Source organism: Phyllobates terribilis, unplaced genomic scaffold, assembly GCF_046119375.1.
Source record: "Phyllobates terribilis strain yellow unplaced genomic scaffold, ASM4611937v1 Scaffold_2__4_contigs__length_985480577, whole genome shotgun sequence".
Lineage (NCBI taxonomy): Eukaryota > Metazoa > Chordata > Amphibia > Anura > Dendrobatidae > Phyllobates > Phyllobates terribilis.
This window is the reverse complement of record NW_027362762.1, coordinates 195,692,681-195,705,881: the sequence shown is the minus strand read 5'-3', so window position 1 is coordinate 195,705,881 and position 13,201 is coordinate 195,692,681. Positions and strand designations below refer to the sequence as shown.

Below are 13,201 nucleotides of genomic sequence, written 5' to 3'. Positions count from 1 at the left end.
CCCTTCTACCGAATTTACAGTATTAAATTTCTTTGTCCATAGACCTATGAGGTCTTGTTTTTTTGAGTGACAAGTTGTACTTTTGAATGACACCATTCATTTTACCACGTAATGTACTGGAAACCAGAAAAAAATTCCAAGTGCAGTGAAACTATGAAACACTCCCCCACCTCCCACCTCAATTCTGACATTGTTTGTTTGGAGGGGAATTGTTTTTCTGGAGTACATTCTGTGGTCAAAATGACTGTTTCTGCTGATCAGTAAGATTATGGCGATACCAAACAGTCTTTTTATTATTTTAATGGAGAAAAACAAACGGCTTTGAAAAAACAAAAAAAATTGGGGGGTTGTCTCCATTTTCCGAGATCCATAACGTTTTCAGGTTCCGGTCTGAGAGCTTATTTTTTGCAGGCGAGACAAAGTTTCATTGATACCATTTTTGGATATGACATTTTGATCGCTCTTTACAACATTTTCTTTGTGATATTTCTTTGTGATTTTGGCGTTCTTGAATTTTTTTTCTGTTTGCCAATTAGGTTAATTATTTTTAGATTTTGATCGGACTTATCTGGACGCGGCCATACCACATTTGTAGATTTTTTTTTTTCTTACACTTACTATCCCTATGTTTAATGGGAGAAATGTGGGTGATTTTAAACTTTTTGTTTGGTTTTAAAAAAAAAAATAAATAATTAACTTTCACTGTATTTATTGGTCCTCTTAGAGGACTTGAACCTGTGATCGTCTGATCGCTTGCACTTTATACAGCTATACCGCTGTAGCATTCCCATATACAGCTATACCGCTGTAGCATTCCCATATACAGCTATACCGCGGTAGCATTCCCATATGCAGCTATACCGCGGTAGCATTCCCATATGCAGCTATACTGCGGTAGCATTCCCATATGCAGCTATACCGCTGTAGCATTCCCATATGCAGCTGTACCGCTGTAGCATTCCCATATACAGCTATACCGCTGTAGCATTCCCATATACAGCTATACCGCTGTAGCATTCCCATATACAGCTATACCGCGGTAGCATTCCTATATGCAGCTATACCGCGGTAGCATTCCCATATGCAGCTATACCGCGGTAGCATTCCCATATGCAGCTATACCGCGGTAGCATTCCCATATGCAGCTATACCGCGGTAGCATTCCCATATGCAGCTATACCGCTGTAGCATTCCCATATGCAGCTGTACCGCTGTAGCATTCCCATATGCAGCTGTACCGCTGTAGCATTCCCATATGCAGCTGTACCGCTGTAGCATTCCCATACGCAGCTATACCGCTGTAGCATTCCCATACGCAGCTATACCGCTGTAGCATTCCCATACGCAGCTGTACCGCTGTAGCATTCCCATACGCAGCTATACCGCTGTAGCATTCCCATACGCAGCTATACCGCTGTAGCATTCCCATACGCAGCTATACCGCTGTAGCATTCCCATACGCAGCTATACCGCTGTAGCATTCCCATACGCAGCTATACCGCTGTAGCATTCCCATACGCAGCTATACCGCTGTAGCATTCCCATACGCAGCTGTACCGCTGTAGCATTCCCATATGCAGCTGTACCGCTGTAGCATTCCCATATGCAGCTGTACCGCTGTAGCATTCCCATATGCAGCTGTACCGCTGTAGCATTCCCATATGCAGCTGTACCGCTGTAGCATTCCCATATGCAGCTGTACCGCTGTAGCATTCCCATATGCAGCTGTACCGCTGTAGCATTCCCATATGCAGCTGTACCGCTGTAGCATTCCCATATGCAGCTATACCGCTGTAGCATTCCCATAGGCTCCCCACGATCACGTCACGGGCGCTCCGATGGGTGCACAGAATGACGGGCCCTCATGCTGTTTTGTTGATAATGCCTGAGATCAAAAGCGGCATTTAACGGGTTAACGATCTCTGACAGCGCTCCATGCCCCCGCAGCTATTGGAGGAAGGTCCTGGCTGTAACACATAGCCATTACCTGCATGGTATGGCTCGCACTCATCCCGTGAGCATGCTCCATACATGTAATTGATTGGGTGCTAGGAGGCAGCGGGCGCTTCTGGGTCTTAACAGGTCTAGATTATTGGGAAAGTAGACAGTATTAAAATATATTTAAAGGGAACCTGTCATGTGATAAAAAATGCCATTACGTGAAGTCACTGGTCCATGCAGGGTATAGTGACACCGCTCTGCTGCTGGCTTATTACTATTCATTTATACAGACAACAGACCGGATGTTGCGCTCCTTGCACTGGGGGAGGCCCTGCACAAGGGAGACACAGCAGGCACAGCACCGCCCCTGAAATGAGTGTCACTGTTGACCCTTCATTTCATTGAGGGGGCAGAGGCTGCGACAATGACCCCAGACTCTGCCACCTGATGCTTCATTTGAGTATCCCAGCATGCACTGGTAATACTCAAACGAATCGTCATCAGACAGGAAATGGCAAAATAAAAATACTAAAACAGACAGTGTAGTTAGGGAAAGGTAGGACATTTTTAAACCAAGTATATTAGAAAATAGCTTAGATTATGGGACTAAATACGGAGTTGGGAGAAAAATGCTGCTTTGCCTTCAGACCATCCCTTTCAATTTTATAAAAACAAAACAATTTGCTACTTTCTTACGATGCATTCCCTTTAAATTGTATAAGTTCTGTATAAATATAATACAATGTAAATGCTAAATGCAGTACTACTTAGTCAGATATAAGATCGTGTGACTCTACAATGTATGGGTTATGGCAGCACTGCTGGGCATTGCAGGAGCTGCTGTAAAGCTCTATGTGCACACGATCCGGACAGGCAGCACTTTGGAAGCAGTGTACTTTATGCTGCGTGTAAAGCGTGCGTTATATGAACGCAGGTGAATCCGCATGTGTTCATTGAACCATGCAGATGCACCGCCTTCAATACATTGCAGTGATGTAATTGCTCTTGCTTAGACTAGCGACTCGGCAAGAAAAGTTGGCATGCTGCGGTCTGGAAAGAGGCACCACCTGTCCGTGTCCGCGGGTGACCCGCAGGGGCACGGCGACGCATAGTGGACATGGGATTTCTACAAATCCACCCGCTATGCTGTAACATCTGGCCGCTGCGGCTCCTGATTGTGGGCACATACTCTAAAGAAATTTCAGACGTCTTGGTGGAGTCAGGATATTTGCAGAATGCTTGTACCCTTAGCTGCACTTTTTATGTTTTTCTTCTTCCAGGCATCTAATTTGTGCAGCTTCTGATGCATTTTGGCCTACTAGACACTCATGTTCTTGTCTAACTTTCTGTACGTGGAGAAATAACTGTATGTGTCTGAGATTGTGTTTCTGCGTTCATCTCTGCTTGTGCAGTCGGGAATATGACAAAAATCAGAGATGTAGCACACAGAATAACCTGTTTCCAATGACTAACCTACTATACAACATTGCAAAGTGATCTCATTACTAATGTACCTTTTTATCGCCACTATACCCCGTTGCATGTCTGATGGGCTACCATGCATGTGGCCATTGATAATTGAAGCCCAGGGCACCAGTAATGCTTTAGACGTGATGTAACTCGTATGCGGGGCACCTCTGGGGAGCTAGATGTATCTGTATGCCGCTGCTTCTTACAGAAGCAGATACAACATTCCAAACAATAGAATTTTGCTCAAGGCATAAAGAGCCAAAACACACTTGGTCTTGAAAGGGTTAAATTGTTTTACACCCTCTACTAATGCACAGTTCACATTAACTGAGCATGTGAAGTCATACCTTTTTTATGAATATTTTTCTTTTATTGAAAAAAAAAAAAACCCAAAAAAACAGTAACTATACAGCTCATGCACCAAGCCACAAACAACAGTATGCCAATAGCGGAGTAAGGAATATAATGCCACCATAGCAGATAACACAGATTCTAATGATCCAGTATGAAACACCCCATATTACGTCAATGCATTTTTTCCCTCTAGTGTTTGTGAAGAGCCCCTACGGGACCAATTACACTTATTAAATCTCAATTTGTTCAAGTTAATCCAAATGAAATGCGACGTGGGAGTAATGTACCCAAAGAAAGGGACTCAAGTTCAGTTTGTTGTATGAAGTCTAGGTAAGCGCACAGAGGAATAGTTATTATTAGATGTAATGGAGCAAAGGGTACGTAGCTTTAAAGGGGTTATCCAGGACTTTTATTTTTTTTTTTATGTATGGGACTGATAACTAATAGGCAGCTTGTCCCTGTGCAGTTGGTAACTATCTCCTTCCAATTCTACACCCGGATAATCTCAGCCGGCGATTCCTGTGCTTCATGTCACCCACAGAGCAGCGCCTTCTCTTCCACTCTGCTTTGTCGACAGGGTGTCACAGCGGATGTGATGCTGATTGACAGCCTGCTCCCCGCAGTTAGGTAGCTCACACTCTGCTGTCAATCAGAATGACATCGGCTGTGATACCCCTTTGACAGAGTAGAGCAGAAGAGAAGACACTGCTCTGACGACATGATGTCAACGGAAGCCATGAAATCGCCTGCAGGAGCAGTCTGTGACTACTCTCAGCCGGCAGTAATTGCCCCCGTGCAGAACAGGCAGGAAGTTAGCAACTACTTTCCTGTTAGTTCTTAGCCCCATACACAAAAATAACCCTAAGTCCCGGATAACCCCTTTAAAATGGATTTGTTCCAGATTTTACAAATCAAACTACATCATTATCTTCTGCCTGATGAGGCTGGTGCACTTATTTTGAAAATCCATGTCATAATCCTTTATGGGGTGTAGGAAAGCCAGGTAGGCTAGGGTTAGATCCCAGCACTACAGGTTCTGATTAGGTACACCTGAATAGCTATGACTGGAACTAGGCTGTGTGTTCACTGGAGGCAGTCAGGTGGGGGAAGCTGAGCAGAATGGGTTGTATTGGAGCAGGAGAGACAAGCCAGAATCCCTCTGAGAAGAGACTGCACAGGTGGTGTGCATCGAACTACAAGTATCACTGGATGTTATGGACAATAGCTGTTTTGTTTGACCGAACTGAGACTAGCTCAGCCGTGGATGATGGTGAACAGACACTGGGGATAAGCGTTGCCTGTACTGCTCTGGGGGTGAGACCTGGCCACTTTATTGTGCCTACCCTGAAAAAGGACTGTTTTTTTTGTTACTGAATGTTTTGGCTGAAGAAAAGCTGTTTACATTATGTTGAAAGTTTATGCAAGAAAACTAAACTTTAACCTGACACAGAAACTCTTATTTATGTGGACCTTAGCGGCTATTAATCAGCTTGAACCCCCCCCCCCCCACAGGGGGCTTTCCTGTCTTATGAAAATGTTCAATTTAATATTGGTATTTATAATGAATATTAGGCCTCATTCACACACACATTTAAACACATACGTGAAAAAATGGTACCGGTGTCATCAGTGTTTTGGATCCATGTACGGGATGTGTGTCCGTATTTACCATCAGTGTGTCATTAGTGTTTTTCACGGATGGATAAATAAATTACAAAGCTTCTCCTATACTTTGCATTGTTATGTATGCACAGTGGTTAGCACTGCAGCTTTGCAGCGCTGGGGTCCTGGGTTCAAATCCCACCAAGGACAACATCTGCAAGGAGTTTGTATGTTCTCCCCGTGTTTGTGTGGGTTTCCTCTTGTAAAGCGCTGCGGAATATATTGGCGCTATATAAATAAAAAGATTATTGTGGACAGCACATGGACATGCTTTTCACAGACCCATAGATTTGTATTGGCTCTCTTCATCCTTGATACTGGAATAAATGCACATGTGAATAACACTATAGATTATAATGAGTAAGTGTTCTATCTGTGAAAAAAAACCGAACACGGATGTGTGAATGAGGCCTAATTCTGATGTGGAATTTCAAGTAGGTACACCAGCCTCATCAGGTCTAAGATGTGTTAAATTATACTGTTTGTATGAAATCTTGTGACAACTCTGCTTTAAAAGGAGTCAGCATAAAATGACAGTATAAACTTAGCACAACACCCTGTAGGGAACGCAGGTACCTTTAGGCTCTGTTCCCATAAGTATTTGAGTTTTTGATGATGTAGATTTGCTGCAGCATTTCTGCATCGATTAGGTTACTTGCGTTTTTTTGTGTTTTTTGACTGTCTGCTTTTTGTCTTTTTCGTACATCATGTTTTTGATAGTTCCTGGTATTTGGCTTTGACAAACTTTATTGATGGAGTCGAGTGCAGATTACATGTGTTTTTAAGTGCATTTCCACAGTGGAAGTGCACGATCAACGCATACGCTTTTTTTTTTTTCTTGCAGATTTTCTGCATCTAATGAAGCTTTAGGGTATCTGCAAGAGAAGCTGACATATTGCAGATTTCAGCACAGTGGCCATGAGATTTCTATGAATTAATTCCACTTTCCTGGAACTGTAAGACGCTGCTTTTTTTTTGTGTAGTATAACTGAACAGCGTCAAAAACGCACCAAAATCTAATCATGTGAACTTAACTTTATTATCCAAATCCATTGATTAATTTGCCACATATCGTTCTTTATTCAAAGAAGCAAATGAGATGGTCGGTGCACCCTTGGTGTGGCCGAGCTGTTTCCTTCAACAGTAGTGGCCTCCGCTGGGTACTACACATTCGCTTTCTATTGATTTGAATAGTAGGCGGATGTCCAGTACCAAGCCCTGGCCACTACAAGGAGATGGAGCAGCTCCACAAGTGAGCACTTCCAGCTGGCGGCCCCCACCACTGATAACATCTGATTGGCGGGGGTGTCGGATGTTTGGAAGAGGGCTTACAGGGGAACAAGTGGTCTGAGGGCTGCAATAAGGGACTTGATAGGTGCTGAAGACATCTTGTGAGTCACAGGAAGTCTTTCACAAAGGAGAGACAATATTTGTCCAACAGCTTAATTGACAGTCCTCAATTGACCAGAGAAAGTGCTGTCTAAATTTAAAAAGACATTCTCAAGTTGTCTCTTGAGCAGCTCATAGCTCTGCAGGTATTCATTTAATAGGGGCCAAGTCCTGTATATAACTTTTTTAGTAGTTTAAATCTTGTTTTGGAGGTGAGAGACTCCCTATTAAGTCTTAGGGTTTTTTTTTTTCACTTTTCTGACCAACACCCTCATTCCTTCAAAACCTCCCTACGCCACCAAATCTTAGTCAGGACTGGGCATGTCCACGCATTTGGCCTTTTCATTCGTAGTTGCATCAGTGCCACATATTAAAGTCCTGGCTCTTAGTGCACGGCCACCAGCTCAGCAGCCTGTCATGTACGGTGCCAAGAAGAAGGCTATTTCTCGGGTGCCATGTACTTATGTTGCAGATCAATGCTTACAATGGCATTACAGTGAGGTTGATATTTATGCCAAGCTTCTTTTCCAGCACTCGATCAACAAGCTGAAAATAGCTTGTTTAGGGACAGCTTTACTCAAAAGCCAATTAGCCAGATGTTACCACAAGACATTGACTTTGTTGTTTTAAGCCTACGAGCAAAATACATCTCTGATAAATCTCCAGTGGCGTTTTTTGAAATCCTTTAAGTAGCAGATTTCTGCTGAGTTTTAGTAGCATTTTTGTGAAATCTGCTATTCTTTCGTCTGGTGACTGGTAAACCGTGCTGTGATTAGTTGGGATACTACAATCCTTCACCAACCCTGTCGAGGCTCCTGGGGCTTTCCCACTCTATGTCTGACTTTAGCTTAGCAGTCTCGGAAACAATCACCAATTTTCTCATAAACGTTAAGAGCTTTCTCTTTTCACTATAAAACAAATATAATATATATATTATGTAGCTTAAAAAAAAGCAACACCTCCTGAGAAACTTATTACAAGATAGTGAGTGATCAGTTGTGTTACATCCAAATCCCTGACGCCTGCAACCTGCTGTGTACATATGACGCGCCCCCTGGGCCTGTGCTGCTGCTGTGCAGGGGGAATACCCGGAACCGGATCGCTGAGATGCTGGGGGTTGTAGTCTCCGTGTGGCGGTGACCCGGTCCGTGCCCAGGGTGGTCAAACCAGTGGCAGTCTATTTGTATTGTAATAAGTGTCCGACTACGCCACCCGTGGATTGCGGTCAGTGGGGACCGCCGCTGCGCTGCCGACCGCTGAGGCTGATGTTGGTTGCGCAGCTGAGTATGGGATAACTCCCCACGGGAGGAGTATTGCCTCAGGGCAGCTAATGTGGATGATGGTGGTAGTGATGGTGTGAGTGTCCCAGTACTGATGGCGCTGGTGCGGCGATGAAACACAGAGACTTGTCATTGCAGTTTCCAAAGCTTTACTCACGGTTGTTATTCAGGTCAATGCTGCAGGCGATGACTGCCCAAGCCGTGCTGCGTCCACCAGGTGAGGGACTCGGTCAACTCCCAGGCAATTCCAGAGCGTGGTTCAGAGCTCCCCTCTCTTCCTTTCTACTGGCCGTCCCCACCAGTGACCCACCTTTGTCCAGCTTCCTCGGGCCTTCTGTTGGCGAAACCTCTCCCGGTTTCCCTGACCCTATGCGGTATGCCTTTCTGGTGGATGTAGTGAGGGGTCGCACCAAGATGTGGTCACAACCTCCGGTTTTGGCTGAGGATTAGTCGCCTCCACCAATTTGGGTTCCGGTACCCTATTCTGCCAACCCTTCACCCAGTATCTCCTCTGGGCATATGGGGTTCCTTCTGCCTTCGTGTCTCTGGGCCTTTCTCTGTGTTCCTTGCTTCCTTTCTCCTCTGTTCCAGTTCCTTTCTTACTTTCCTTTCTGTTCCTCCTCCTCTCTCTTTCTGCTGTTTCTGGCCTCCACTCCAGGCCTGCCTCTGGAGCTGGGCCCAGACTGAGCCACAGCTCCCTGTCAGCCCTCTGGCTGAGCTCCTCTCCTTTTCTCCTCCTGACTGAACTGGCTGAACTCGACCCTGTTCTAAGATGGTGCCCACCTTATATACCTCCTTCTGACACCCGAGCCCAGGTGACTAGCAACCAATGGGCTCCTACCTATGCCTAGAAACCCACCCCTATCTGCTCCTACACCACTGGGTTTTCCACCCCCCTCCCCACTCCAGCCAGGAACAGAAGCTGTCGTGCCTGCACTCTGTCTAGTGGGAGCACCGTTGGTCTGTTCCTCGGAAATGGGGTGTGTGTGGTGCATGCAGCTTACTGAGTCCTGGTCCACACTCCATCCTTACCCGGGAGTGGAATACCACACCTCTGGTTCGAGGTGCAATACCCCTGTAGCAGCCGAGCCCTCGGGGTGCTACACATACACATGTCATTACCTACTATAGTGCTGCTACATGGCGGCACCATCAGGTACAGTGTTGCTTGGAAACTGTCCTTCTTGTAATGTAGATTACATTTATAATAACGCATGCCAAACTTATAATGTCCATATTGATTCAACATGGAAATAGATCCATCAGAAGTATTGTGTGGGCCTATGTACCTCTGAGTACTGAATAACAAATCCATAATTTGGCCATTTGCATGACCCCAGAAACTCTCTCTTCTCTTTACTGACCATACATGTTGCAGTGCCAGGAACAGCTGGAGTCTCCTGGGCCTTTTGTATACTACAACCTGATGACTGAAAGCGAGTGACTGCAGGGAGAATACAACTTTATTTTCTCCCTGTAGCCTCTGCTCCAGTCACCAGACATGATTTAAATGCTATTTACCTGCAGATTACCACTACCTTTTTTTTTTTTTTTTTTTTTTTTAAAGAGGTGACTGGTTCCCTTTATAGGGGTGTAAGCAGTCTTAACATTTCTGGTATAACTTAAGGACTTGATATAAATGCTCACTAAGTGAGAGTCCTATGACCTCCAACCAACTATTCTCGACAGCTGCAGCTCACAGCCGAGCTAGCACTGTGGGGTTACAAAAATAACTCCTTACCATTTATTGTGAGCTGGGGGCTGAATAAAACATGCCCTCTATTACAAGTTCTAGTGTTTTTGTTTTTTTATAAGGAATCTGTCACTGGGTTTTTGCTGCCCCATCTGAGCGCAGCATAAAGTAGAGGCTTCTTTCTATAGTTTTCATAAACCTTTTTATGTGCTGCAGCTCTGCTAGTCATCTCCATTATGAGCTCTGGCTATCCTTACCCTCCACCATTCATTGGCGGCTTTCTGCCTGTGCACAGTGTATGCAGAAAACGATCAAGCAATTGTGCAGTTTGGTTATACGGAAATCATCATTGAGAGGATAAGTGTTTTATCAAGCTAATAAGAAACCCACTGAGTGACACAGCTCTGTAATTGGGGTATCAGCACTTATTTTATGCTGCCTTCAAATTTGGAAGTATAACCTGGAGACGGATTCCCTTGATCAGTCCTGGAAAGAATCCTATGGAAAAATGCATGAAGAAAGTCACATCCGGAGCATGCTGTTAAAAAATAAATTCTAGTGGCCTAAGACACACAAAGTAGTATGTACTATGTTCTATATATTTCCCTATTGACGTACAGCATACATTTGTCCACAGCATTTTTTGAAAGGGCAATAAAGCCTCTTAATATAGTTGTTCTTTAGAATTTTTCATCATTCTCTCCGCTGGGTCCCTTGATGCGCCTGTTTACGCTCTTGGGTGCTTCGGTGACTTGTCAGCCCTGTGGACCGCATGTTGTCATGCGAGAGTGTAAGGAGAGATGCAGCGGCTGATCAGTGAAGAACTGTGCAGGCAAGTACATGGAGTACATGGATTGTATTTTAACATGATCGGCACAGATTTTTGTGAAACTTAATGTAGTGCAGAGCTGATATAACACTGGTAATTGCATAGTGTGAAATGCTCCAATATGTCTGAAGACAATGTAGCCGCTACAGCCTTTTGTTACAAGAGGTGAAAAACTTCATGAAACTGTGACCTGCCATTTCTTTTCAAAAGAAACCAAATATGTCTCCAAATTTTTCAAGGTTCTTTCAGACTTCTGTTTGCAATGGACACCTTGACAATGTGCGGATCCGTCCTAGCACTGATTAAAGTGGTGAAAGTCTAAATCCACTGTCTCCTAGAGCGGTCGTTTGGTAAGAAGTATGGTAGTATTACTATTTACAATAGCAGGTTGGGTTGTAGCCATGTGTTCCGGTATGGCGGTGAAGTCCTAGTTTGATGATGGCACATTGATGGGTGGTTGTGTTCTGTTTTAGACTCTGGTTTCTTTGCAGTTTTTTGTTACTTTTGGCATTTCTGGTTGAAGTCAAAATAGCCATCTTATCTAGGAAGTTAGACTGATTTTTTTTTTTTTTTTTCAGTGTCCAGCAAGAAGTGGGAGGAAGACCCTGGCCTGACTTGTGTAAAGCAACATTTATGCACCTTTTTGGCAGCTGGCCCAGATTTCCCACCAGTTTTGACATCTCTTCGTTGCGAAGTGTGTGAACAAGGATACTTCTTTGTGCTTTTAATTTCTTCACTAGTGCAAACGAAAATGTCTCGGAAGCACAGTAATAAGGGTGAGTTATAAAAGTATTCTACATTTCATTCTGTCGTGTATTGTTTGTTTTTCCCCGCAAGTAGACTGGAAGTGCAATTCTACTGGAATTATTAGATGTGATCACTTGAGTAAAGTAATATATTTGTAGCCACACAAAACCCCAACAAGTATCCCATCTGTGCTGTTGCGGTCTAACATGGATTTCCTATTCCAAGAAGCACCAAGGTTCCAGAGAATGCGATGTGAGTAACGCTGATTTAATAATGTGGCGTAATAAGCCGAAAATGATAGGCACAATCTCCGAAGTTGGCACACACTCGTACACTTAACATTAGGATTTCTTACATTCAGTGACCTCACAGAAGGCTTACATTGTTACAGAACTTGGCTGGGCTATTTATCCAGGCGGATATGGAAGAATCTGGATGAATGGCATTTATTCTGTTATTACTGATTATAGTCATTATTGTTCTTAACCATGTTATAAAATCTTTAAATGGTTGCTGTCTCCAATAATACCTGTAATAGGTACTCAGAGAAGGACCAAATTACCAGCATTGCAAAGAAAAAAACCTGATAGTCTGACAAAGTCTATATTAATATATATACACTGCTCAAAAAAATAAAGGGGACACTTAAATAACACATCCTAGATCTGAATGAATGAAATATTCTCATTGAATACTTTGTTCTGTACAAAGTTGAATGTGCTGACAACAAAATCACACAAAAATCATCAATGGAAATCAAATTTATTAACCAATGGAGGCCTGAATTTGGAGTCACCCCCAAAATTCAAGTGGAAAAACACACTACAGGCTGATCCAACTTTGATGTACTGTCCTTAAAACAAGTCAAAATGAGGCTCAGTATTGTGTGTGGCCTCCACGTGCCTGTATGACCTCCCTACAATGCCTGGGCATGCTCCTGATGAGGTTGCAGATGGTCTCCTGTGGGATCTCCTCCCAGACCTGGACTAAAGCATCCACCAACTCCTGAACAGTCTGTGGTGCAACGTGACATTGGTGGATGGAGGATGGAGCTAGACATGATGTTCCAGATGTGCTCAATCGGATTCAGGTCTGGGGAACAGGCGGGCCAGTCCATAGCTTCAATGCCTTCATCTTGCAGGAACTGCTGACACACTCCAGCCCCATGAGGTCTGGCATTGTCCTGCATTAGAAGGAACCCAGGGCCAACCTCTCCAGCATATGATCTCACAAGGGGTCTGAGGATCTCACCTCGGTACCTAATGGCAGTCAGGCTACCTCTGACGAGCATATGGAGGGCTGTGCGGCCCTCCAAAGAAATGACACCCCACACCATTACTGACCCACTGCCACACCGGTCATGCTGAAGGATGTTGCAGGCAGCAGATCGCTCTCCACGGCGTCTCCAGACTCTGTCACATGTGCTCAGTGTGAACCTGCTTTCATCTGTGAAGAACACAGGGCGCCAGTGGCGACTTTTGCCAATCTTGGTGTTCTGTGGCAAATGCCAAGCATCCAGCACGGTGTTGGGCTGTGAGCACAACCCCCATCTGTGGACGTCGGGCCCTCATACCATCCTCATGGAGTAGGTTTCTAACCGTTTGTGCAGACACATGCACATTTGTGGCCTGCTGGAGGTCATTTTGCAGGGCTCTGGCAGTGCTCCTCCTGTTCCTCCTTGCACAAAGGCGGAGGTAGCGGTTCTGCTGCTGGGTTGTTGCCCTCCTACGGCCCCTTCCACGTCTCCTGGTGTACTGGCCTGTCTCCTGGTAGCGCCTCTGGACACTACGCTGACAGACACAGCAAACCTTCTTGCCACAGCTTGCATTGATGTGC

The 13,201-nt window shown here is 44.6% G+C and overlaps 1 protein-coding gene across 2 annotated transcripts in view; it reads left to right on the top strand.

Annotated features, from left to right (window-relative positions):
- The window catches only part of SPATS2 (spermatogenesis associated serine rich 2), a 94,724-nt gene that overhangs the window by 18,181 nt on the left and 63,342 nt on the right, over positions 1–13,201 (top strand). Inside the window, exon 2 of one of the 2 annotated variants that reach the window (XM_073663769.1) lies at positions 11,197–11,394. The exons of the other annotated variant lie outside the window; for it this stretch is intronic. Within the exon in view, the coding sequence (XP_073519870.1) occupies positions 11,370–11,394 (25 nt within the window). The 5' untranslated portion in view covers positions 11,197–11,369. The remainder of the gene's footprint in view (positions 1–11,196; positions 11,395–13,201) is intronic. 2 annotated transcript variants of the gene reach the window in all.